Below are 27,055 nucleotides of genomic sequence, written 5' to 3'. Positions count from 1 at the left end.
GGGGGTGCGGGAGGGGGTGGGGTGTGGGTGGGGGTGCGGGGGGGTGTGGGTGGGGGTGCGGGGGTGTGGGGTGGGGGGTGTGGGGGGGTGACACCTACCTTCGGGGGACGTGGTGCTGGAGGAGAGCGCGGTGGGGGTGCGGGAGGGGGTGGGGTGTGGGAGGGGGTGCGGGGGGGTGGGGTGGGGGGTGTGGGGGGGTGACACCTACCTTCGGGGGACGTGGTGCTGGAGGAGAGCGCGGTGGGGGTGCGGGAGGGGGTGGGGTGTGGGTGGGGGTGCGGGGGGGTGTGGGTGGGGTGGGGTGACACCTACCTTCGGGGGACGTGGTGCTGGAGGAGAGCGCGGTGGGGGTGCGGGAGGCGAGGGGGTGTGGGTGGGGGTGCGGGGGGGTGTGGGTGGGGGTGGGGTGGGGTGGGGTGGGGGGTGCGGGGGGGTGACACCTACCTTCGGGGGACGTGGTGCTGGAGGAGAGCGCGGTGGGGGTGCGGGAGGGATTGGGGTGTGGGTGGGGGTGCGGGAGGGGGTGGGGTGTGGGTGGGGGTGCGGGGGGGTGTGGGTGGGGGTGGGGTGGGGTGGGGTGGGGGTGCGGGGGGGTGACACCTACCTTCGGGGGACGTGGTGCTGGAGGAGAGCGCGGTGGGGGTGCGGGAGGCGAGGGGGTGTGGGTGGGGGTGCGGGGGGGTGTGGGTGGGGGTGGGGTGGGGTGGGGTGGGGGGTGCGGGGGGGTGACACCTACCTTCGGGGGACGTGGTGCTGGAGGAGAGCGCGGTGGGGGTGCGGGAGGGGGTGGGGTGTGGGTGGGGGTGCGGGAGGGGGTGGGGTGTGGGTGGGGGTGCGGGGGGGTGTGGGTGGGGGTGGGGTGGGGTGGGGTGGGGGTGCGGGGGGGTGACACCTACCTTCGGGGGACGTGGTGCTGGAGGAGAGCGCGGTGGGGGTGCGGGAGGGGGTGGGGTGTGGGTGGGGGTGCGGGAGGGGGTGGGGTGTGGGTGGGGGTGCGGGAGGGGGTGGGGTGTGGGTGGGGGTGCGGGGGGGTGTGGGTGGGGGTGGGGTGGGGTGGGGGTGCGGGGGGGTGACACCTACCTTCGGGGGACGTGGTGCTGGAGGAGAGCGCGGTGGGGGTGCGGGAGGGGGTGGGGTGTGGGTGGGGGTGGGGTGGGGTGGGGTGGGGTGGGGGTGCGGGGGGGTGACACCTACCTTCGGGGGACGTGGTGCTGGAGGAGAGCGCGGTGGGGGTGCGGGAGGGGGTGGGGTGTGGGTGGGGGTGCGGGGGGGTGTGGGTGGGGGTGGGGTGGGGTGGGGTGGGGGTGCGGGGGGGTGACACCTACCTTCGGGGGACGTGGTGCTGGAGGAGAGCGCGGTGGGGGTGCGGGAGGGATTGGGGTGTGGGTGGGGGTGCGGGAGGGGGTGGGGTGTGGGTGGGGGTGCGGGGGGGTGTGGGTGGGGGTGGGGTGGGGTGGGGTGGGGGTGCGGGGGGGTGACACCTACCTTCGGGGGACGTGGTGCTGGAGGAGAGCGCGGTGGGGGTGCGGGAGGGGGTGGGGTGTGGGTGGGGGTGCGGGGGGGTGTGGGTGGGGGTGGGGTGGGGTGGGGTGGGGTGGGGGTGCGGGGGGGTGACACCTACCTTCGGGGGACGTGGTGCTGGAGGAGAGCGCGGTGGGGGTGCGGGAGGGATTGGGGTGTGGGTGGGGGTGCGGGAGGGGGTGGGGTGTGGGTGGGGGTGCGGGGGGGTGTGGGTGGGGGTGGGGGTGGGGTGGGGTGGGGGTGCGGGGGGGTGACACCTACCTTCGGGGGACGTGGTGCTGGAGGAGAGCGCGGTGGGGGTGCGGGAGGGGGTGGGGTGTGGGTGGGGGTGCGGGGGGGTGTGGGTGGGGGTGGGGTGGGGTGGGGTGGGGTGGGGGTGCGGGGGGGTGACACCTACCTTCGGGGGACGTGGTGCTGGAGGAGAGCGCGGTGGGGGTGCGGGAGGGATTGGGGTGTGGGTGGGGGTGCGGGAGGGGGTGGGGTGTGGGTGGGGGTGCGGGGGGGTGTGGGTGGGGGTGGGGTGGGGTGGGGGTGCGGGGGGGTGACACCTACCTTCGGGGGACGTGGTGCTGGAGGAGAGCGCGGTGGGGGTGCGGGAGGAAGGGTCGATCGCTCCCGAGGACGACAGGGTCACATTCTCACTCTCGGGAGTTTCTCCGGGATCCTGGAACAAGGGAAGTCAAAGGTCATTCTGGCACCACTGCCGTCACATCCTGAGCCCCACACTCATCCGGGGTCGGAGGTCGTCCTTATCCCAGGGTCAATCTGAGATTATCTCGGGGTCAGAGGTTGGTCATGATTGTGGGGTCAGAGGTTACAGTTTATCCCTGTGTCAGAGGTGAGAGGTTACTGTGGGTCAAACTATGGGATATCGGGGGCGTTACCTCGACCTCGACCTCGACCTCCTGGTGGGGCTGTTTCTGTGGGGACGTCGGGCCCTCCCCGTCACTCCCGCACCGCTCTTCATCCTCCTCCAGGAGCGAGGAATCCCGTGAGAGCGACCTTGGGGAGGCAAGGGGAATTCTGTGAGTGCATCAGGTGGACAGGGAGGGGATAGTGCGAGAGAGGGAGGGAGACGGAGGGAGTAGGGGGTGTGGGAGGGGGGAGGGAGAGGAAGGGAGGGGAGGGCAGGGAGAGGGAGTTTATGGGAGCCAGTGAGGGAAGGAGAAGAGGGGAGGGAGGGAGTGGGAGAGGAGGGGAGGGAGGGAGGAGGGGAGGGAGGGAGTGGGAGAGGAGGGGAGTGAGTGGGAGAGGGCCTTAGTGGGAGAGGGAGGAGAGCGCTGTGAACTGTTCACCTACCTGAACTCACTCTCCTTCAGATGGAATGCAGCATTGCCCTCAGTTCCGTGATCCGTTGGAGATGGGACATGCACAGGAAGAGTCCGTTCACTGTGCCTGATGGAGGGCCTTGGGCAGGGAGCGTGGCCGTTCCGGACCAGGTGGACGGGTGGTGCTGAGGGAGGGGTGAGGGGACCATTCAGTGCTTCCAGCAGGGACACCACCTCGTATCCGTGGGGAACCCGGTCAGATGACTGGAAAAGGGAACAGATTTTACAAGGTTGCTGAGCCAGAGAAGGTGCGGCCTTGGGCCCATGGTGGAGGGTCGGTGTTCCTGGGGTGACCTGCTGCCCCTCCTGCCAGTGTGGACTGTAGTGGGTGGTGGGAGATGGGTCACCGCCTGCCCCTCACCTCACAGCACACGTAACGGCACTGCAGTGGTAACGTACGCTGAGTTCCAGCCTAGCAGAGGGGCCAAGTGAAAGGTTAGTGCGTGAGGTTAAAGTGTGCAGGGTTACAGGGAATACGTTGGCATGGGTCAGGGAACCTGCAGAAACCGGGGTGTCGGGAGAAGTGGGCAATCAGTGGGGCCACAGGTCCGGTGTCACACCTGAACCATTTACAATCTATGATAGGTTTGTGTGAAGGGGCCGAGTGCCCTGTGACACAAAACTCTGGGAGCTCTGGACGTGGAAATCGGAGTTAGTGTGGGGCCACAGCTGGTGATGGCCACACAACTGTGAGCCTTTACAACACAAGGGCTGCAGTACAGAAGTTGGCCACTCCCACTGCAGCTGTGCAGGGTGCTGGTGAGACCAACCAGGAGCACTGGGACCACACCGGGAGCACCAGGACAGCACTGGGACCACACCAGGAGTACCGGGACCACACCGGGAGCACCAGAATCGCACCGGGAATGCACCAGGAGCAACGGGACCTCACTGGGAGCACTGGGACTGCACCGGGAGCACCAGGACCTCACCAGGAGCGCTGGGACTGCACCGGGAGCGCCGGGACCACACCGGGAACTCTGTGGACAGTTTGGTCTCCGTGTGTGAGCTGCACTGGGGGAGGTACAGAGAAGGTTCACCGGGGGGGTTCCTGGGGTGAAGGGTTGACGTATGAAGAACGATTCAGCAGGTCAGGCCGACACTCAGAAGGACGAGAGGTGATCTGATTGAGACACGGTTTGAGGGGACGGAGGGGGCGGGTGCTGAGAGATGTTTCCCCTAGTGGGGGTTTCTAGAACCAGGGAAGTTTCAGAACGTTGGTGGCCCACTGCAGACAGAGGAGGAGGAATTTGCCCTCTCAGAGGCCGGTGAGTCTCTGGAATTCTTTCCCCAGAGAGGTGTGGAGGTGGAGTCACTGAATACCCCGAAGGTGGAGATGGACAGATATTTAAACTGGAGGGGAGGGGAGGGGTCGGGAGGGGTGTGGGGAGGGGATGGTTGTGGAGGGGAGGGAAGGGTGGGGAGGGGTGTGGGGGAAGGGGTGTGGGGAGGGTTTGGAGGGGAGGGAAGGGGGAGGGGAGGGGTGTGGGGAAGGGAAGGGTGGGAGGGGTGTAGGGAGGGGAGGGGTGTGGGGAGGGGTGTGGGGAGGGGAGGGGGAGGGGAGGGGAGGGGGAGGGGAGGGGTGCAGAGGGGATGGGAGGGTTGTGGAGGGGAGGAAAGGGGGAAGGGAGGGGATGGGAGGGGAGGGAGAATGGGAGAGTGGTGTTGAGGCCACAACTGTGACTGTGTTGCAGGTGGGGTCGGTTGGAGGGGCTGGGTGGCCTCCTGCTCTCGGTGTGTGCGGAGCAGAGAATCGCCTCATCACTCACCAGCGGGTCGTCAGGCTCCGGGAGGTGGGCGGCGATGATCGGGTCATAGCTGCCGGGTGACAGGCCATCCAGCTTCTTCCTCATCGCTCGGATCTGTAGGAGAGCGCGGAAGGCTGAGGGAGAGGGAGAGGGAGAGAGTGAGGGAGGGAGGGGGAGAGACAGAGAGTGAGAGAGAGAGAGTGAGGGAGTGCGGGAGGGAGAGTGTGAGTGTGAGGGAGGGAGGGAGAGAGTGTGGGAGTGCAGGAGGGAAGGGGAGGGGTGGGGAAGAGAAGGTGTGAGGAGGGGAGGGGAGGGGAGGGATTGAGGGGTGGGGAGGGTGTCCTTACGCAGGCGGCAGATGGGGCAGTTGTTGGCCTGGTAGCGCAGGGTGTCGGCACAGGCATTGCAGAGACACAGGTGTCGGCAGGGCAGGATGAGGGTGTCGCGGACGTCGGAGAGACAGACCACACACTCGGCGCTGTTGTCACTCAGCTCGTCGTCAGGGACCTGCACAGAGAGAGCAGGTGGTGAGAGGGGGTGAGGAGGGTCAGGGGTCGGGGGTTGTGGGGTGAGGGGGTGTCATGGGGTGAGGGGGTGTGAGGGGAGGTCGGGGGAATGAGGTGGGTTGGGGGGTGTGAGGAGGGGGTTGGGGTGTGAGGGGGATCACGGGTGAGGGTGTTGGGGGTGGGGATCAGGGGGTGGGGGTTGGGGGGTCAGGTGGGTCAGGGGATCGGGGTGTCAGGGGGTCGGAGAGTTGGGTGTGAGGGAGGTCAGGGGGTCAGGGGATTGGGGGTGTGAGAGGGGTCGGGAGGTGAGGTGGTATCGGGGGTTGATGGGGAATCGGGGGTCAGGGGTTGAGTTGGGTCAGGGGGTGAGGGGGCTGACGTTTGTCAATGACAACCCAACGACCCAGACCCCACAGAGTAGACAGTGAATGGGGTGAGGGGGGTGTTGGGGGGGTGTGGAGGTGGGTCGGGGGGTGAAGGGGGGGGGGAATCTCCAACCTTGGACTCCAGGCTGTGGGATTTATTTTCGATTCCATAAATTTCCTGCAGCAGGTAAATGACCCCGTCCACCTGTGGGGGGAGAGAGAGAGAGTGTGAGTGCAGGAGGGAAGGAGGGAGAGAGTGTGAGTGCAGGAGGGAAGGAGGGAGAGAGTGTGAGTGCAGGAGGGAAGGAGGGAGAGAGTGTGAGTGCAGGAGGGAAGGAGGGAGAGAGTGTGGGTGCAGGAGGGAAGGAGGGAGAGAGTGTGAGTGCAGGAGGGAAGGAGGGAGAGAGTGTGAGTGCAGGAGGGAAGGAGGGAGAGAGTGTGGGTGCAGGAGGGAAGGAGGGAGAGAGTGGGTGCAGGAGGGAAGGAGGGAGAGAGTGTGGGTGCAGGAGGGAAGGAGGGAGAGTGTGAGTGCAGGAGGGAAGGAGGGAGGGGAGAGAGAGACTGAGAGAAAGTGAGTGTGTGGGAGTGACTGAGAGGGAGAGGCAGAGGGAGAGAGATGGAGAGAGTGAGAGCTGTGCAGGAGAAAGAGAGGGGAAGAGGGGGAAAGGGGGACAGGGAGGGAGAAATAAAACTGGAGAGAGGGAAGGGTGAACGAGAGAGGGAGAGAGGGACAGTGAGAGAGAGAGAATGGGAGGGAGGGAGAGGGAGGGAGGAGGTGGGAGGGGAGGGAGGAGGTGGGGGAGGGAGAGGATGTTCTGCAGGGAGGAGAGGTGAGGAGAGGAGAGGAGAGGTGACAGGGTGAACTCACCACCTGCTTCTGTTTGAGTGGTTTCACTGAGCAGTTGCCGTCTGGGTTCTGTGGGGAGATGGGAAGGGCTGAGTCAGATGCAAGGTGGGGATTACTGCTGTGTGCACAAGTCCATGTACGTACAGGGGCACTGAAAACCTCACTTGCAGCAGCATCACAGCACACACCAGTCACAAGAAAAACATTAACATATGAATTATCCAAAATTATACAAGAAAGAACACGATTAGAACAGAAAGTCCATTGCAGTGCCAAGTGTTGCTAGACTGAGGCAGCATTTGTGAGGCGCCCACAACAGATGTGAATCCTGTCGATTTCCAATAACTGGAGCTTCACAGCAGAGGTAACAGACAGCACGTTCCCCTGACAAGGAGACATCAGGCTTGGTGGGAGCGAAGGGTTGCAAGGTTTTTGCAGAGGATTCCTGGAGTTGGGGAACCGGCAAAGAGTGATTAAAATTGGGAATGATCAAGAGGCCAGTAGTGTAGGAGCACGGAGATGTCCGAGGTTTGTAGGGCCGTGTCCGGGGGTGGTGAACCATTAACCAGGTCAGTGATGGGCTGTTGTGTCCGGGGTGGGGAACTGTTAACCAGGTCAGTGATGGGCTGTTGTGTCTGGGGGTGGGAAACTGTTAACCAGGTCAGTACCCCCCACACCCCCCACCAATTTCACCCCAGATGATGCCCAGTGTAGGCCAAAGCCTGGAGCTCAGTTTAAAGTACGCACCTTATCGAACGTGGTCAGCAGGACGTGCGAGTGGCCCAGATGTTCTGCAGAGATGGAAAGTGAGTGAGCAGCAGGAAGGTGAGGAGCTGAAACCCTACCCCACCCACCGATCCAAGGACCCCCACCCACCCCACTGACCCAGGGACCCCCCCCCACCCACCCCACCACAATCACTGATCCAGGGAGCCCCCCCCCCCCCCACCAATCCAAGGACTCCCCACCCCACCCACTCCCACTGATCCAAGGACCCCAACCACTGATCCAGGGAGCCCCCCCCCCACCCACCGATCCAAGGACCCCCCACCCCACCGGCTGATCCAGGGAACCCCACCCACACCACCCCACCCACCGATCCAGAGATCCCCCCCCACCCCACCTCACCCTCTGATCCAGGGACCCCCCCCCCCCCCCCATCCCACTGATCCAGGGACCCCCGCCCACTGATCCAGGGGACACACGGAGCACCAGGACCACACCGGACCTCACCAGGAACACTGGGACTGCACCGGGACCTCACTAGAACCGCACCGGGAGCACTATGGACAGTTTGGTCTCTGTGTGTGAGGAAGGATGGAGCTGCACTGGGGGAGGTACAGAGAAGGTTCACCGGGGGGGGGGGGGGGGTTCCTGGGGTGAAGGGTTGACGTATGAAGAACGACTCGGCAGGTCAGGCCGATACTCAGTGGAGCTCAGAAGGACGAGAGGTGATCTGATCGAGGCAAGGTTTGAGGGGATGGAGGGGGCGGGTGCTGAGAGATGTTTCCCCCAGTGGGGGTTTCTAGAACCAGGGGCAGTTTCAGAACGTGGGGTGTCCCATTTCCTCTCTTGCGGCTGGTCACTCTCTGGAACTGTGGAGGTGGAAGCAGTGGATAGTTCATGGCAGAGGGTGGTGAATTGTTGGTTGAGGGAGGGGTGCAGGGTTTGGGGGAACGTGCAGAAGGTGAAGCTGATGCTGGGGAACAGCAGCCATTTCCTTCTGTGCTGTATAACTATGACTGAGTTATACAGCACAGGAAGAGGCCCTTCGGCCCACCACATCTGTGCTGACCACCATGCCTATCTATACCAACCCCACCTGCCTGAATTAACTCCACATCCCTCTGTGCCCTGCTCACTCAAGTACCTGACACGGTGCCTCTTAAATGTTGTTCCTGCCTCCACCACCTCCTCTGGCAGCTCCTTCCAGATAACAACTACTCTGTGTGTGAAACATTTACCCCTCCGATCCCCTTTAAACCTCCTCCTCTCACCTTAAACCGTGTTCTCTAGTTTTAGACACCCCCCACCCCCATGGGAAACAGACACTGGCTATCTACCCTATCTGTGTGTCTCATAATTTTATACACCTCTGTCATGTCAGCTCTCAGCCTCCCTCGCTCCAGGGAAAACAGACCCAGCCTATCCCATCTCTCCTAATAACTGAAGCCCTCCAATTGAGGTACCATCCTTGTGAATATTTTCTGCATCCTCTCTAGCTTAATCACATCCTTCCTGTAGTGTGGCGACCAGAACTGCACACAGTACTCCCAGTGTGGTCTAACCAACGATTTCTACAGCTGTAACTCCTGCACTCAGTGCCTCGGCTGATGAAGGCCGGCATAGCTCAGTCCCGGTGCAGGGTCTTGATTGAAATGTCAACAATTCCCTTCCCTTCTCAACCCACTGAGTTCCTCTAGCAGTTAGTTTTACGCTCAGGTGTGCCAAGCACCTTCTTCACCACCCTGTCTACCTGTGCCGTCACTTGGGAACAATGTACATGTACCCCTTGGTCTCTCTGTTCTACAGCACTCTCCAGGACCCTGCCATTTACTGTGCAAATCCTGCCCTAGTTTAACTTCCCAAAATGCAACACTTCCCACTTGTCCAAGTTAAATTCTATTGTGGGTTGGGGTTATAGGTTGGGGTGGGTTGGGGTTAGGGTTGTGGGTTGGGATTGGGGTTGAGTTGGGATCGGGTTGGGGTTGTGATGGGTTGATGTTGGGGTGGGGTTGTGATTGGGGTTGGGGTTTGGGTGGGTTGGGATTGGGGTTGAGGTTGTAGGTTGGGGTGGGTTGGGATTGGGATTGAGGTTGTATATTGGGGTGAGTTGGGATTGTGGGTTGGGATTGGGGTTGTGGGTTGGGTTGGGATTGGGATCTAGAAGATAATGTGGTAAAATGTCAATGATCTAGATGATAATGTGGTAAATTGGATTAGTAAATTTGTGGATGACACTAAGATTGGAGGTGTAGCGAGGAAGGCTTTCAAAGCTTGCAGAGGGATCTGGACCAAATGGAAAAATGGTCCAGAACATGGCAGATGGAATTTAATGCAGGCAAGTGTGAGGTGTTGCATTTTGGAAGGACAAATCAAGGGAGGACATACACAGTAAATGGTAGGGCACTGAGGAGTGCGGAGGAACAAAGGGATCTGGGAGTTCAGATACATAATTCCCTGAAAGTAGAGTCACAGGTAGACAGGGTTGTAAAGAAGGCTTTTGGCATCCTGGCATTCATAAATCAAAGTATTGAGTATAGGAGTTGGAATGTTATGGTGAGGTTGTATAAGTCATTGGTGAGACCAAATTTAGAATATTGTGTGCAGTTCTGGTTGCCGAACTACAGGAAGGATGTCAGTAAGATTGAAAGAGTGCAGAGGAGATTTACTAGAATGTTGCCGGGTCTTCAGGAGTTGAGTTACAGGGAAAGACTGAGCACGTTAGGACTTTATTCCTCGGAGCGGAGAAGAATGAGGGGAGATATGATTGAGGTTTATAAAATGATGAGGGGCATAGACAGAGTTAACGCAAATAGGCTCTTTCCACCTAGATTAGGAGAGATAAGTACGAGAGGACATGGCTTTAGGGTGAAAGGGGAAAGGTTTAGGGGGAACATTAGAGGGAACTTCTTCACTCAAAGAGTGGTGGGAGTGTGGAATGGGCTGCCATCTGATGTGGTAAATGCGGGCTCGCTCTTAACTTTTAAGAGTAAATTGGATAGATACATGGACGAGAGAGGTCTGGAGGGGTATGGGCTGGGGGCAAGTAAATGGGACTAGCAGAATAATGTTTCGGCACAGACTAGAAGGGTCGAATGGCCTGTTTTCTGTGCTGTAGTTTTCTATGGTTCTATGGATTGTGGGTTGGGGTTGGGATTGAGGTTGTAGGTTGGGGTGAGTTGGGATTGTGGGTTGGGATTGGGATTGTGGGTTGGGATTGAGGTTGTAGGTTGGGGTGAGTTGGGATTGTCAGTTGGGATTGGGGTTGTGGGTTGGGTTGGGATTGGGGTTGAGGTTGAGGGTTGGGCATATTTCGTTCCCATGATGATGGTGGGTGTTGCCTCCCACTCTCCTCACCCTCTCCTTCATCCACCACAGCATGGATTACCATCGGGTACACGGTGCCATCCGCGTTACAGCCCAGCTGGGGAGAGACAAGATGGAGGTTAGAGAGCCCTTGGTGTCCACAACTGCTCAACCTTCTGATCGCAACAGTGACCTCTTCCCTCACTTTCCAACATGCGCCCCAATCCCAACAGTTTGAGCTCCAACCACAGGTCCCAAACACCAGGATCGTTATGCTGTGTCTCTGACCCCTCACCTTTCTGTAATCCTGACCACCTCCGTGTCTTGACTCTCTGACACCCACCCATCTGCCCCAGTGACAAACTGAGAACTGCCAGCAGGCTGGGAATAAAACAACAGCACAGGAACAGGCCTTTCAGCCCACAATGTCTGTGCCGACCATGATGCCAATTTAAACTAATCCCAATGCCTGCTCGTGGTCTGGATCCCTCCATTCCCGGCCTGTTCCTGTGACTGTCTAAATGACTCTTAAACGTTGCTATTGGATCTGCCCCCACCCCCGGCAGCCCGTTCCAGGCACCCACCACTCTCTGTGTAAAAAAAAAACTTGCCCTGCACATCTCCTTTAAATTTTCACCTCTCACCTTAAACCTATGCCCTCTAGTATTTGACATTTCCACCCTGGGAAAAGTCTGTGACCGTCCACTCTGTCCATGCCTCTCATAATTTTATAAACTTCTATCAGATCTCACCTCAGCCTCTGATGCTTCAGAGAAAATAACCCAAGTTTGCCCAGCCTCTCCTTATAGCTCATGCCCTCTAATCCAGGCAGTGTCCTGGTGAACCTCTCCAAAGCCTCCACATCCTTCCTGTAATGGGGTGACCAGAACTGCACACAATACTTCAAATGTGGCCTGACCAAAGTTTTATACAGCTGACTGTGCCCTGACTGTTGCCACTTTCAGGGACCTATGGACTTGCACCCCAAGGTCCCTCTGTATCAACGCTCCTGCTGATTACTGCATTCTTTCCCCTTGCATTTGACCTCCCACAACAACTCGCACTTGTCCAGATTAAACTCCATCTGCCATTTCTCCACACACATTTCCAACTGATCCATATCCTACTGTATCCTTTGACAACCCTTCAGAATTCTGGAAGGTTAGATCTCAAGGGATCCAGGGAGAGCTGGCTAAGTGGATCCACAATTGGTTGGATGGTAGGGAGCAGAGGGTGATGGTCGAAGGTTGTTTCTCGGACTGGAGGCCTGTGACCAGTGGTGTGACCCAGGGGCCAGTGCTGGGCCCATTGTTGTTTGTCATCTATATCATTGATTTGGATAAGAATGTACTCAGTATGGTTGGTAAGTTTGCAGGTGACACTAAAATAGGTGGTATAGGGGACAGTGAAGAAGGTTATCAAAACCTACAGGGGGATCTTGATCAGCTGAGTAAGTGGGCCGAGGAGTGGCAAACGGAGTTTAGTTCAGATAAGTGCGAGGTGTTGCATTTTGGAAAGTCAAACCAGGCTAGGACTTTCACAGTGAACAGCAGGGCCCTGGGGTATGTTGTAGAACAGAGGGACCTAGGCGTACAAGAGCATGGTTCACTTAAAGTGGGAGTTTGAGGGGTGACCTTGTAGAATCCTGAGGGCATAATAGGTTGAATGTACACAATCTTTTTCCCATAGAAGGGAATCAAAAACTAGGTTTAAGGTGAGAGGGGAAAGATTCAGAGGGAACTTGAAGGGTAACTTCTTCACAAACAGGGTGGTAAGTATATGGAACGAGCTGCCAGAGAAAGTGGGTGAGGCAGGTATATTAACAACATTTTAAAAAACACTTGGACAGGGCCATGGATGGGTAAGGGTTTGAGGGATATGGGCCAAACGGGACTAGATGAGATGGGTGCCTCGGTCAGCATGGACCAGTTGGGCTGAAGGGCCTGCTTCCATGCTGTATGACTCTGTACCCCGGCTAATGAAACAAGTATCTCATCTGTCTTCTTCAGGGATGTGCTGACATGTTCAGGGATCCTTGGATTGCACACCAAAGTCCCTCTGTTCCTCAGTACTGTATACAGCCCTACCATTCATTGCCTCACACCCTTATCGATCCTCCCAAAGTGCATCACCTTACACTTTTCAGGGTTAAATTCCATCTGCCTCTGTCCCTCCCATCTCACCAACTGGGCAATGTTTAAGTTCTGATGAAGGTTCCTGGACCCATAACGTTAACTGTTTCTCTTCCCACAGGTGGAGCTGCACCTTGTCAGTCTTACCAGCACTTTGTGTTACTGTGAAAGCAGAGAATCTTCCCGATACAAGGAGCTGAGATCTGTTACTGCAAACAGTCGGTCTGCAGGTTTAGGGAGGACGTACTTGCAGCACAGAGGGCTTCACTGAGGTGGTCTTGGGGATACCTGTCGGGGAAGGGTTGTGCACCCTGGGCCTGTACTCAGTGTAGGGTCCAGAAGGCATTGCTTCTCTCTTGTACAGAGGTGATTGTGTTTTGATGTAAACACCGACTTCAGGACACACAGAGAACAGATACAGCCCACCCACCTCCTCCTCCATCCAGTCTGAAGGGTCGATGGTGTGAGTGGGCAAACAGAACTGCTGGCACACGCCACGCTTGTAGTGCACGGTTTCCGATTGTAGTGAGCAGTCCTTTGAGGTGTAGCTGTGGGGGGAAAACAAGAACCACACCATGTGTCACGGGGAATGTGCTGCCCCACTGAAAGCTGCAGCCCCTCCCTGGGGATACGGGACCCTCAGGGCTGCCTCTCACAGCCCTTCCCCTTTCTCGGTAAGGTCACACCTGCCTGGTGACCCCAACCGTGGTTCCCGAGACCGGGACCCACACTCCCCACTGGGACCCCACGCCCCTCAGTATCAGGTCCACACCCCCTCCCCCTGGGACCTGCAGCCCCCAGGACCAGGTTCCCACCCCTCCCACTGGGACCCCACACCCCTCAGTATCAGGTCCACAACCGCTCCCCTGGGACCCATCCCCCTTAGGACCAGGTCCACACCCCCTCCCCCTGGGACCTGCAGCCCCCAGGACCAGGTTCCCACCCCTCCCACTGGGACCCCACGCCCCTCAGTCTCAGGTCCACAACCCCTCCCCTGGGACCCATCCCCCTTAGGAACAGGTCCCCACCCCCTTCCCCTGGGACCAGGACTCCCTCTCCCCCCCAGGACCAGGTCTCCTCCCCCTACCCCTTGGACCAGGACCACCACAGCCCCCCGCCCCCCCCTCCCCCGGACCAGGACACCCCCTCTCCCCCGGATGCCCCCCCAACTCCCCAGCTTCCCGGGAACAGACTCTCACCTGGCACAGCCGTTCTGGAACTCCTCAGTGGCCTGGTAGTAGATGGTGATGGCCACCCGTGCGTCGGCATCGAAGGTGAACTCCACGTTGTAGGAGATCTTGGGTTTGGGACTGTCGTCCCCCAGGGCCTTCAGTTCCTCTGTGCACCTGTGGAGGACAGGATCTGTCAGTCACTCCCACCCTCCCACAGCAGCAGGCCATTCTGTCCATTGTGTCCCTCCCTACCAGCTCCATGGTCCCGATCATGCGCTCTCCCCAACCACTGCCCTCTACTCCCAACCTTCCCTCCTCTTGTAGTCCCACTGCACCCCTGGTTCCTGGGAACGGTTCCCCTCTGTCTGCACCCCACCATCCCCCTCCCTCGATCCAACAAGAACCCCAGTTTCTCCAGTCCATCCGCACAACCCTCATCACTGGGACCACTTTGGTGAACCTTTCTCTGCCCTCTGATTCCAATTCACCTGGGCCAGCTCCCACTGAGACTGGCCCTTGTCCAACTGGAGTACTCTGCGCCTTTTCTTTGCTGTACTGAACTGCACAATATTATGATCACTGTTTTCTAGATGCTCCCCCACTGAAACTTGGTGCCTGACCTCAGCTTGTTTCCCAGCACCGTCCAGGTTCCGGGCCTTCCTCGCTGGCTGGGATCGTACAGACGCTCCCGAAAACCACGGAGTACGAGTGCTGACCACTTTGATGTCACGTCAGCTCAGACAGAAGGCGTGCCTGGGTCTTTGTGAGAAAGGTGAACGCTGTGCTGCCACTGATCCAATGCAACACCAGGAACCGCTGAATCCAGCTCAACCCAACTCTCCCTGAGGCCCCACACTCCGACCTCTCACCTCCACCCCGCACTCTGACCTCTCACTTCCACCCCACAATGGTCAGTAACCATTCCCGATGGTGCCTCGCCCAAATCCCTGGGTCTGACCACTCCCTTCAGCCTTCCCCCAGACACACCACTGCCCACCCAGTGCCAACAGCGGCCCCTCCCCTGCTCTCCCTCCAACACCACACAGGCTCCCCCTGCCCCTGCAGGGATGGACAGAGAGAAGGGAACTTCTCTGATAGTTCATCTACTGTATGGCTAAGCTCACCAACAGCTCGTCCCCATGGCAACACGGTCTCAACCTATCAGAGAAATTCCCGAGTCCCATCCACCCTGCTCCATCTTCTTTGCAATTTAAAACTTACTTGTTCTGTCCCAGAGAAGGTTCTTCAACGCTGTATCTCTCTCCACAGATGCTGTCTGACCTGCTGAGTATTTCCAGCAGGTCGTATCTCTCCATCCCCTCTCCCTCCATCTCCCCAACCCCCTCTCTCCCCTCCCTATCTCTCCCCCCCCGCTCTCTCTCCCACCACACCCCCACCCCGCCCCCGGAGGTAACAGTGAAGATCTGGTTTACACGGACTTCACAATACAGCCTCAACAAAGTGTCACTTGGGAGACTAGTCCAAAAGGTCCGTGGGATCCAGGGCCAGTTGGCAAATAGAATCCAAAATTGGCAATAGGAGACAGAGGGTTATAATAAAGGGTTGTTTCTGTGATTGGCTGCCTGTGACCTGTAGTGATCTACAGGTATTGGTGCTGACGCCCTTGATGTTTGAAATATATGTGAACGTGGATGTAGGTGGCAGGAACAGCGGGTCTGTAGCTGACACGAAGTTTGGTGGAATTGACAACAGTGTTAAAGTAGCCAGGTTACAGGGTGATATCAATATGGTGGTGAAACGGGCTAAGAAATGGCAGATGGAGTTTAATCCTTGTAAATGTGAGGCGATACATTTTGGGAGTAATAATAAGGCTAGGACATATACCACGAATGCAAGGTCCTTGGGAGCATTGAGGAACAGAGGGATATTGCTGTGCAAGTCCAAAGATCCTTGAAGTTGGCAAAGTAGGTAGATAATGTGGTTAAGGCAGTATATGGGATAGTGGCATTCACTAACCAGGGCATTGAACATAAGAGCAGGGAGGTTATGCTCCAATCTCATAAAACATTGGTCAGAGCTCAGCTGGAGCACTGTGTACCAGTTCTGGTCACCACACTATAGAAAGGATGTGATACTACTGGAGAGGGAGCAGAGGAGATTCACCAGGATGATGCCTGGGGTGGATCATTTCAGTTATGAGGAAAGATTGGAGAGGCTAGATCTGTTTTCCCTGGAACAGAACGAGGTTAAGGAGGGACATGATTGAGGTATATAAATTGTGAGGGGTATAGATAGCGTAGACTTTATCAGAGGTAGATAATGCCAGATTTAGGGTGAGGGGGAAGAGATCCAGAGAGGGGATGTGAGGGGGACCTTCTCCCAGAGAGTGGGGAGTACCCAGAGCATGCTGCCTGAGGGAGGGTGGAGGCAGAGTCACGGACAGCAGTGTCTAGATGTGTCCAGCCAAGGCCCAGACGGCGACCGACCTAGTGCTGGGAGATGGGTCAGTGTGGACGGCGATGGGTCGGCATGGAGGTGTGGACTGAATGGCCTGTTTCTGTGCTGTACAACACCATGACCATGACCGCCCCTCTCTCCGTGGCCCTGTGTGTGGGCGCTGGGCTCTGCCACCCCACACTCCCTCCCACCCCCTCTGCCACCCCACACTCCCTCCCACCCCCTCTGGGCTCTGCCACCCCACACTCCCTCCCACCCCCTCTGTGCTCTGCCACCTCACACTCCCTCCCACCCCCTCTGTGCTCTGCTACCCCACAGTCTCTCCCACCCCCTCTGCCACCCCACACTCCCTCCCACCCCCTCTGGGCTCTGCCACCCCACACTCCCTCCCACCCCCTCTGGGCTCTGCCACCCCACACTCCCTCCCACCCCCTCTGCCACCCCACACTCCCTCCCACCCCCTCTGGGCTGTGCCACCCCACACTCCCTCCCACCCCCTCTGCTACCCCACACTCCCTCCCACCCCCTCTGCCACCCCACACTCCCTCCCACCCCCTCTGCTACCCCACACTCCCTCCCACCCCCTCTGGGCTCTGCTACCCCACACTCCCTCCCACCCCCTCTGGGCTCTGCCACCCCACACTCCCTCCCACCACGTTGACCTCCATTGCTATAGCCGCCATCGTTGTCATCCCGCACCTCACCAGTCGCAGAGTGTCCTTCCGGATGCTGATGAGACTCCGCAGGGTTTTCACCGGGTCCTGGGGGGGTGGAGCAGCGTATGGGAACTGTGGGGGGACCAGAGAACGATGGGCTCAGTCTAGGGGACCACACATCCTCACCCCATCAGTGCACCTCTCGGGGTCCTGCCCCTCATGCACCGCCTCAGACCAAAGGGCCGGGCCAGAGGGCACTGAGCTCAATGGCAGGGGACTAACCGGATACCTGTTCACATCTCCAGCACAGTGTCGCTGGGCCAAGTGGCCTCCAGGGATTGTCTTCACTCCAGGCTGTGGGGGGGATCTGTGTCTTTCCTACCCCCCACAGCCCCGAGGCGGATGTTCCCCCCCCCCCCCGAAGTCCCTGACCCACTGCCCCACTCCCTCAGCAGGGGGAGGGCAGTGGATTTCCTGGCTTTAGCTGGTTAAGCCCCTGGCTGTGTTCAGTCGGATCGGACATCTGTCCCTACGTCACTCGGCTTTGTTACCAGGGTAACCGGGTCACTGGTATCTCAGCCCTGTGCTGAGGATGAGAGACTCCCCGCTGGGGTGGGTTGTCACTGACCCTCAGTCTCCTGCAGTGCACAGAAGGGTGACCACAGATGTTCAGTAATCACACTGAGTGGGACTGAGAGCCGGGGATGAGGTGCTGGTAACCTGCAGTCACCCAGCCCGTCCCTGAGCCCAGAGCTGCTGGTAACCTGCAGTCACACAGCCCATCCCTGAGCCCAGAGCTGACTCCCACACCTCCCACCACAGATACACCAGTAACAGCTGACAGTGTCCCTGCGGCCTGGGAACCTCTCGATCCAACACACCGAGGGGTGAGGTGGCAGGGTAACCCTCAAACAGCACAGACCGCTGGAGTTGGGGAGCACCAGGGTTGGGACATCCGGACACTGAACACACCTGCAGTGGCCAGAGCACAGTGGCACGGGCCACGCTGGTCCAGGAAGTACAGGCACAGTGCACTGGCACAAGGCTACGGACCAAGTGCTGGTAACTGGGATTAGTGTAGATGGGTAGTTGATGGTCAGCACGGGCTGGGTGGGCTAAAGGGCCTGTTCCTGTGTGCTGTAACTCCGTGAACAGATGTCTTTTCCCCTGAATCCACCGAAGTCCTGGAGGGTGAAGCATTCCAGCCTCACTGCCGGCAAGCAGACTCACTTCACAGGGAAGCCGGAAGCTGAGTACGTACGGTGACTGGCCGAGCTCCCAGGAAGTTCAGGTCGGAGTTCTCGCCGAACAGGTAACCTTCGGGATGAGCCGAGTCAAAGGTCTCTCCTCCCATGATGAAGTGGCTGGCAAAATAATTCCCTGACAGAGCAAGAGAAGAGAGTCAGGGTCAGAGGGCAAAGTCAGGGTCGGAGGGTAAACAGTCAGGTTTAGAGGGCAAACAGAGTCAGAGAAGGGTCAGAGGGCAAACAGCCAGGGTCAGAGGGTCAGCACAATCAGGGATCCCAGATTACAACGTAATTCATCACAGATTTACAATGATTGGGAGACTAATAGGTGGCAGCAGAGTTGGTGACAACATTTAACAAGTGTCTTGATGACCCCAGCCAGAACAGATACATTGGTCACGGCTACAATGTGACTGACCTGTGGGATACAGTGTGACTGACCTGTGGGTTGCAGTGTGACTGACATGGTCATGGTCAGAGTGTGGGGAAGGGGAGAGAGAGAAGGGAGAAGGGAGGAGTGGGATCTGAACCCCCCTCCCCACCCTGACTCCTTCCACCAAGCTGTGTATGTCAGCCTGGATCTCCTGTGATCTCGCCTGCTGGACCAGCCTACCATGCAGGACCTTGTCAAAGGCCTTGTTAAAGTCCATGAAGACAACATCCACCGCCCTGTCCTCGTCAATCTGCTTTGTCACCTCTTCAAAAAACTCAGTCAAATTTGTGAGATGATTTCCCACGCACAAAGCCGTGCTGACTATCCCTAATCAGTCCTTGCCTCTCCAAATGCAAGTAGATCCTGTCTCTCAGAATCCCCTCTAGTCAGGCTCACCAGCCTGTAGGCCCCTGGCTCGTCCTTGCTGCCCTTCCTGAACACAAGGGCAACATTAACCACCCTCCAGTCATAGCTAACAATGATACAAATATCTCTGCCAGGACCCACCAATTTCTTCCCTAGCTTCCCTCAATATCCTAGGATACACTTGGTCAAGCCCTGGGGATTTACCAACCTTTATGCACTTAAAGACCATCAGTGCCCCCTCTTTTGTAATGTGGATGTGTTTCAAGACATCACTATCCTCATCCCTAAATTCCCCAGCTTCCATGAGCTTCTGCATGGTAAATGCAGATGAGAGATATTCATTCAAGAGATGGCCCATCTCCTATGGCTCCTCACATAATGACCACATTGATCATTGATCCTAACCTCTCCCTAGTTATCCTTTTGCTCAAAATATACATTGAATCTCCCAGGGTCGGCCTTGACACTGGGACCATCTGTTCACAGGTCCACTGCCCATTCCTCACACAACCCAACAGGTTCTGGGAGCTGAGTCTAGAGCTGGAGAGCCCCACCGTGTCTCCCTACTCAGGGAAGAGATTCCTGTCCCAGCCCGTTCAGCAGCCTGGTCCACGGTGGGAAGTCTGAGCAGAGATCACACAGACTGTGCTTGTATCTTCTGGAGTTTAAAAAATGAGCAGTGTCCTCGGGGAACCAGATGGCTTTCACAGAGTGTTGGCCCAGGTGAGTGCTTCCCTGCCTGAGGGGTCAGTCCCAGTGCAAGGACAGAGCTGAGAGGAAACTCCTTCACCCTGAGACTGGGAAATCCTGGGAATTCTTCAGCCAACAACATTGGTGCAGCGGGTGGTGCTGCTGCCTCATGGCTCCAGAGACCCGGTTTCAATCCCGACCCCTGGTGCTGTCTGTGTGGAGTCTGCACGTTCTCCCCGTGACCGTGCGTTTCCACCGGGGGCTCCGGTTCCCTCCCACATCCCAACGATGTGCAGAGTGGCGGGGTAATCGCCTGCTGTAAATTGCCCCATGTGTGGGTGTGGGGTAGATCCCGGGGGAGTGTGGGATCGCTGGGACACGCTGGGGTCCAGTGGGGGTGGGGGTGGGAGGCTCCCTCACAGTGAAAACCCACAGGAGACCAATGGCTTCTGGGATATGGGATCAGAGCAGGACAGAGGCACTGAGGCAAAGGATCTGCTGCGTCCCACAGCTAGCAGCACTGGCTGGGGCTGAGTGGCCGACCCTCACCCCCATCCCAGCTCCGTCCCTCCCCCCCCCCCCCGACCGAGCCCTCGCTGATGGAAACCAGACCACCATCGGCAAAAATTCATCGTACCCTGTGTGGGGGGTGGTCCCACAGACAACAGTCCGACACGGTGGTACCGGCTCAACCCTCCACCCCACCCCCGCACCAACCACATCTGTAACAGACGTGTTCAGCCCCACATGTGGTACCCCCTCAGGGCAGTGTCCTGGGCCCAGCCACCTTCAGCTGCTCCATCAGTGACCTTCCTTCCATCAGAAGGTCAGCAGTGAGGATGTTCACTGATGTCTGCACCGTGTCCAGTCCCATTCACGGCTCCTCGGCAGATGAAGCAGCCCGAGCCTGCACACAGCAGGGGAGATAACAGATCCCCCGGTCACAGTGCGACAGACCATCCCCCCCCCCCCCCCACCCCACCGGGTCACGGTCCCAGACACCCCCGGGCTATGGTCCAACCTCCCCCGGGTTACGGTCCCATCCCCCGGGTTACGGGGCCACCTCCCCCGGGTTACGGGGCCACAGACTCGCTCCTTCCCCCGAGCTCTCCGGGAGCCGGCCCCCGCTCTCCTCACCGGATTTGGGCGGGTAACGGTACACGGAGCCGGCCGGGATGTCCAGCTCCTCCACCGCCGCGTCCTGCCGGCTGCTCAGGGCGCCCATTCCGGAGCCGACCGGACGGACCGGACCTCCCGCCTCCTCCCGGCGCCGCTCCGCCGGACAGTGCGCGCCCCCGCCTCTGATCCGGGTTCCCGTGGCCCGGCCGGTTGGAGGCGCGCAGAGCGGCGGAGGGGGGAGACGTCCCGAGTCCCAGCAGAGCCTCCCCCGAGGTCCGGTCCCCGCCAGCTGTCGGGCGGCCGAACCGCTGCATGCACTGCTGGTGTGCTGCATGCAGCAGTAATGCAGAAACAAGGCGCCCCTGATGCATCATCAGCATCGCACCGGCATCACTGCAGCAAATGCAGCAGGTATGCAGAGAAATGCATGCAGAAAATAGCGTGGTCACTGTGAGAAACATTCCCGGGATGGAGGGACATTCCCGGGACAGTGAGGGACGTTCCCGGGATGGTGAGGGACGTTCCCGGGATGGTGAGGGACGTTCCCGGGACGGTGAGGGACATTCCCGGGATGGTGAGGGACGTTCCCGGGACAGTGAGGGGCATTCCCGGGACGGAGGGACATTCCCGGGATGGAGGGACGTTCCCGGGACAGAGAGGAACATTCCTAGGATGGAGGGACGTTCCCGGGATAGTGAGGGACATTCCCGGGATGGTGAGGGACGTTCCCGGGACAGGGTGCAGAAGTATAAAAATTAGATGAGGAAATGTTTTCCAAACTGGGTGAGTGGGGGGAGTGAGGTGGTGGGGGCGAGAATGGAGTGGGGTGGAGGGAGTGTGGTAGGGTGGGGGGGAGAATGGGGTGTGGGGGTGATGTGGCGTGGAGGAGGGGGACTGCTGAGGGGAAGGGAGAGGGGCTGGGTGGGGTCCTGGTGTGCAGAGCTCAGGGATGGTCAGGGTGTGTTGAACCGGTCTCCTTCTGTGCTGCAGGGGACATTCACCAGGATGTTGCCGGGATGGGGGGTGCTCCAGGTATGGGGAGAGACGGGAGAGGCTGCCTGTCCTGGAGGGGAGGGGCTGAGGTGTGAGGTGGGAACAATGAGGGGTGTAGGTAGGGTGGTGTGAGGGGGGAGAGGTGGTGTGAGGGGATGAGGGGGAGAGGTGGTGTGAGGGGATGAGGGGGAGAGGTGGTGTGAGGGGATGAAGGGGAGAGGGAGTGTGAGGGGGAGAGAGGGGGAGAGGGGATATGAGTGGGGAGAGGGGATGTGAGGGGGGTGTGAGGGGGAAGGGGGAGAGGGGGTGTGAGAGGGAGGGGGTGAGGGGAGAGGGTGTGTGAGGGGGCAAGGGGATGTGAGGGGGAGAGGTGGTGTGAGGGGGAGAGGGGGTGTGAGGAGGAGGGGGATGTGAGGGGAGAGGGGTGGTGAGGGGGGAGTACCTCGAACACGCTGCCTGAGGGAGGGGTGGAAGTGGGGTCACTGACAGCATTTCAGTCTCCAGATGAGCACTTGAATCACTGAGGCAAAGAGGATGAAGGGCCAAGTGCTGGAAGATGAGCTGGTACCGATATGTTCTCAGTGGTTAGCATGGAAGTGGACCGAATGGCCTGTTACCATGCTGTGTGTGATTTTATAACGATGTCTCTCAGTGCTGCAGGTTGTAGGGAAGGCAAGTGACCTGTTCGGGTTGGAATTCAGGAACAGGGAGGTGTTTCTCCAGTCGTAAAGGTGTTAACATAGAACAGTACAGCATAGTACAGGCCCTTCGGCCCACAATGTTGCACCGACATTTTATCCTGCTCTAAGATCTATCTAACACTTCCCTCCCACATAGGTACATGAATGACAGAGAAATGGGGGCTATCTAAGAGTCTCCTAAATGTCCCTAATATATCTGCCCCCACAACCTCTGCTGGCAGTGCGTTCCATGCACCCACCACTCTCTGTGTAAAAAACTTACCCTTGACATCCCCCTTACACCTTCCTCCAATCACCTTAAAATTATGCCCCTCGTGTTAGCCATTGTCGCCCTGGGAAAAATTCTCTGACTGTCCACTTGATCTATGACTCTCATCATCTTGTACACCTCTATCAAATCACCTCTCATCCTCCTTCGCTCCAGAGAGAAAAGCCCCAGCTCACTCAACCTATCCTCAGAAGACATGCTCTCCAATCCAGGCAGCATCCTGGTAAATCTCCTCTGCACCCTCTCTAAAGCTTCCACATCCTTCCTATAATGAGGCGACCAGAACTGAACACAATACTCCAAGTGTGGGCTGACCAGAGTTCTATAGAGCTGCAACATCACCTCACGGCTCTTGAACTCAGTCCCCCGACTAATGAAGGCTGACACTCCATACGCCTTCTTAACAACCCTATCGACCTGCGGGGCATCATTGAGGGATCTGTGGACGTGAATCCCAAGATCCCTTTGTTCCTCCACACAGCTAAGAGTCTTGAAATCAACCTTATATCCTGCCTTCAAATTCAATCTTTTCTTACAGTCCTGCATTCTTTGGAGTTGAGAAGAACAAGGTCCTGAGGGAGTGATGCAATGTCAACGTTGTGGGGATTTCAGCTGGTGGGAGTTGGAAACAAGGAGTCGTGGCTACAATACAAGGGACGGTCATGTCCGTAGTAATGTCTTCTCCGAGGGTGCTGAGTCGTTGGAACTTTCTGCCCCATAGCTGGTGGAGACCGGATCAGTATTTGATGGTGGAGAGGGGTAAATATTTGAAAGGTGGAGGAATTGAGGGTGATGGCAAACTGGCACAGAAGAGTTGAGGCCAGCACAGCATATTAAATGGTGGGGCAGGCTGAGGGGCTGAGTGGCCTACACTGCTCCCACCTACATCAGGAGGTGGGAGCACATCAGGAGGTGAGGGCGTATCACCTCACAGTTGTTACTGACATGCGTGTCTCTGTTACTGATGCGCATGTCCGTTACTGACAGACGTGTCCCTGTTACTGACGGACATGTCTCTGTTACTGATGGACGTGTCCCTGTTACTGACAGACGTGTCCCTGTTACTGATGGGCATCAGACAGAACTTGTGTCAGTTTCACTGAGCAGGACCCTAAAAGAGGCAAATCTGTAGTTATTATTCGATTGGCAGCAGTCAGTAAAAAGAAGTTAGGGTCAAGTGGAACAGCCAGTGCGGGAGAGGGTCAGTGCGGGAGAGGGTCAGTGCGGGAGAGGGCCAGTGCAGGAGTAGAGAGCTGAGGCTTTGGCGAGAAGAGGAGGAGTTGGTGAGCGGAGGCTGAGTTGAGGTTCTGGTTTGGTGTCTTTCTTTGTTATTGTACAGTTAGGGCAGTGGGAATGGCAATCAGGGCAGAAGTATGCTCCTCTTGCAGGATGTGGGAAGTCAGAGAGACCTCTAGTGTCCCTGGTGACAACATCTGTGAGAAGTGCATCCGGCTGTACCTCCTTATAGACCGTGCTAGGGAACTGGAGCTGGATGAACTCTGGATCATTCAGGAAACTGAGAAGATAATAGACAGGAGTTACCAGGAGGCAGTTACACCTTGGTTGCAGGATGCAGGTAGCTGGGTGACTATCAGGAGAGGGAAGGGGAATAGGCAGTCAGTGCAGGGTACCCCTGTGGGCTTTCCCCTCAATAACAAGTATATCATTTTGGATACTATTGGGGGGGGGTGGGATGGACCTACCAGGGGAAAGCCACAGCTGCCAGGTCTCTGGCACTGAGGCTGACTCTGTGGCACAGAAGGGAAGGGGGGAGAAGAGGAGTGCAGTAGCGATAGGGGATTCATTGATTAGGGGAACAGACAGGAGATTCTGTGGACGAGAACGAGACCCCCAGAGGGTACATTGCCCCCCAAGTGCCAGGGTCAGAGATGTCCAGAATCGAGTCCACAGCATTCTTAAAGGGGAGGGTGAGCAGCCAGAAGTCGTGGTACTGTTTGGTACCGACGACATAGATAGGAAAAGGGATGAGGTCCTGAAGAGGAAATATAGGGAGTTAGGAAGGAAGCTAAAAAGCAGGACCTCAAGGGTAGTATTCTCTGGATTGCTGCCTGTGCCATGCGCCAGTGAGGGTAAAAATAGGAAGGTATGACAGATGAATACGTGGCTGAAGAGTTGGCGCAGGGGGCAGGGTTTCAGATTTGTGGATCACTGGGATCTCTTCTGGGGAAGTTAAGACCTGTACAAAAGGGATGGGTTACACCTGAACTCGAGAGGGACCAAGGTCCTTGCAGGCAGGTTCGCTAGAGCTGTTGGGAAGGGTTTAAACTAAATTGGCAGGGGAATGGGAATCAGAATATTAGGTCAGATGATAGAGCAATTGGCGTAAAGGTAGATGCATTGTGCAGAGAGACTGTGAGAAAGGATAGACTGTGGATAGGTGATAAACGCAGTCAGTTGGATGGGTTGAAATGCGTTTAATGTGAGAAGTATTAAGAATAAGGGTGATGAACTTAGAGCATGGATCAGCACGTAGAATTACAATGTTGAGGCCATTACAGAGTCTTGGCTGTCACAAGGGCAGGATTTGCTGCTTGACGTTCCGGGGTTCAGATGTTTCAAAAGGGACAGGAGGGGAGGTAAAAGAGCTGGGGGAGTGGTATTGCTAATCAGAGAAAGTATCACAGCTGCAGAAAGGAAGGATATCGTGGAGGGATCATCTACTGAGCCAGTGTGGGTGGAAGTCAGAAACAGGATGGGAGTGATCACTCTATTGCGAGTATTCTACAGGCCCCCCAATAGCCACCTGGACACTGAGGAGCAGATAAGTATGCAGATTTTGGAAAGATGCAAAAATAACAGGGTTGTTGTCATGGAAGACTTCAACTTCCCTAATATTGATGGGCATCTCCTTAGTGCAAAAGGTTTAGATGGGGCAGAATTTGTTGGGTGTGTCCAGGAAGGATTTCTGACACAGTATGTGGACAGGCCGACTAGAGGAAAGGCCATACTGGATCTAGTATTAGGCAATGAACCTTGTCAGGTGACAGACCTCTTGATGGGCGAGTGTTTCGGACATAGTGACCACAACTCCCTGACGTTTAGCATAGCCATGGACAGGGATAGAAGCAGGCAATATGGGAAGGTTTTTAATGGGGAAAGGCTAATTACCATGGTATTGGACAGGAACTTGGGACCGTAATTTGGGAACAGACACTCTCAGGGAAATGCACAGCAGAAATGTGGAGGCTGTTTAGGAAACACTTGCATGGGGTATGTTTCTTCCACTGAGACAGGGAAAGCATGGGAGGGTAAAGGAACCATGGTTGACAAGAGAGGTGAAACATTTAGTCAAGAGGAAGAAGGAAGCAAACTTAAGGTTTGGGAAGCAAAAATCAGGCAGGGCTCTTGAGGGTTATAAGGTAGCCAGGAAGGAGCTTAAGAAGGGACTTAGGAGGGAGAAGGCCTTGGCGAGTAGAATTAAGGGAAACACCAAGGCGTTCTACACGTACGTGAAGAACAGGAGGATGATTAGGATTAGGATCGCTCAGCAATAAAGGAGGAAAATGTGCCTAGAGGTGGAGGAGGTATGGAAGATCCTTAATGAATACTTTGCTTCAGTGTTCACCAGGGAGAGGGACTTTGACGAATGTGAGGTCAGCATAGAACAGGCTAATGTGCTGGAGCATGTTGAGGTTAAGAAAGAGGTAGTGTTAGAGCTTCTGAAAAACATTAGGATAGATAAATCCCTGGGGCTGGATAGGATATACCCCAGGTTACTACGGGAAGTGAGGAAAGAGATTGCTGGGGCATAGACGATGATACTTGCATCCTCCCTGGCCACAGGAGTGGTACCAGAGGATTGGAGGATGGAAAATACTGTTCCCTTGTTCAAGAAAGATAACAGAGATAATCCTGGGAGTTATAGACCAGTGAGTCTTATGTAAGTGGTGGGAAAGCTATTGGAGAGGATTCTTAGGAACAGGATTTATGAGCACTTGGAGAAGCATAGTCTTATTAGGGATAGTCAGCATGGCTTTGTGAGGGGCAGGTCAAACTTCATGAGCCTAATTTAGTTTTTTGAGGAGGTCACAAAACAAATAGATGAAGGTAGAGTGGTGGATGTGTTGTATATGGACTTTTGTTAGGTGTTTGAGAAGGTTCCCCATGGTAGGCTCATCCAGAAAGTCATGAGGCATGGGATCCATGGAGACTTGGCTGCATGGATTCAGAATTGGCTTGTCCACAGAAGACAGAGGGTGGTAGTAGATGGAGATTATTCTGCCTGGAGGTTGGTGACCAGTGGTGTTCTGCAGAGATCTGTTCTGGGACCCCTACTCTTTGTGATTTTTATAAATCAAGACATTGATGAGGAAGTAGAGGGATGGATTAGTGAGTTTGCTGATGACACGAAGGTTGGAGGTGTTGTGGATAGTGTAGAAGGTTGTCATAAGTTACAACAGGAGATAGGATGCAGAGTTGGGCAGAGAAGTGGCAGATGGAGTTCAATTCGGAGAAGTGTGAAGTGATACACTTTGGAAGAACGAACTTGAAGGCA

The 27,055-nt window shown here is 56.9% G+C and overlaps 1 protein-coding gene across 4 annotated transcripts in view; it reads right to left on the bottom strand.

Annotated features, from left to right (window-relative positions):
• The window catches only part of LOC127579956 (uncharacterized), a 97,522-nt gene that overhangs the window by 9,946 nt on the left and 60,521 nt on the right, over positions 1–27,055 (bottom strand). For 3 of the 4 annotated variants that reach the window (XM_052033044.1, XM_052033040.1, XM_052033041.1), the window contains exons 19-31: positions 17,984–18,102; positions 16,766–16,854; positions 13,676–13,822; positions 12,907–13,024; positions 10,396–10,462; positions 7,063–7,106; positions 6,337–6,384; positions 5,602–5,673; positions 4,945–5,104; positions 4,619–4,731; positions 2,821–3,053; positions 2,406–2,523; positions 2,074–2,185 (exon numbers count right to left, since the gene is read on the bottom strand). In XM_052033044.1, coding sequence (XP_051889004.1) covers positions 2,074–2,185; positions 2,406–2,523; positions 2,821–3,053; positions 4,619–4,731; positions 4,945–5,104; positions 5,602–5,673; positions 6,337–6,384; positions 7,063–7,106; positions 10,396–10,462; positions 12,907–13,024; positions 13,676–13,822; positions 16,766–16,854; positions 17,984–18,102 — 1,440 coding nt within the window. The remainder of the gene's footprint in view (positions 1–2,073; positions 2,186–2,405; positions 2,524–2,820; positions 3,054–4,618; positions 4,732–4,944; positions 5,105–5,601; positions 5,674–6,336; positions 6,385–7,062; positions 7,107–10,395; positions 10,463–12,906; positions 13,025–13,675; positions 13,823–16,765; positions 16,855–17,983; positions 18,103–27,055) is intronic. The other variant, XM_052033043.1, reaches the window with a different exon arrangement.

This window comes from Pristis pectinata, chromosome 18 (genome assembly GCF_009764475.1).
Source record: "Pristis pectinata isolate sPriPec2 chromosome 18, sPriPec2.1.pri, whole genome shotgun sequence".
In the NCBI taxonomy this organism is placed as follows: Eukaryota; Metazoa; Chordata; class Chondrichthyes; order Rhinopristiformes; family Pristidae; genus Pristis; species Pristis pectinata.
Note: the sequence above shows the minus strand (reverse complement) of the source record. Positions and strands in the feature narration are given on the sequence as shown.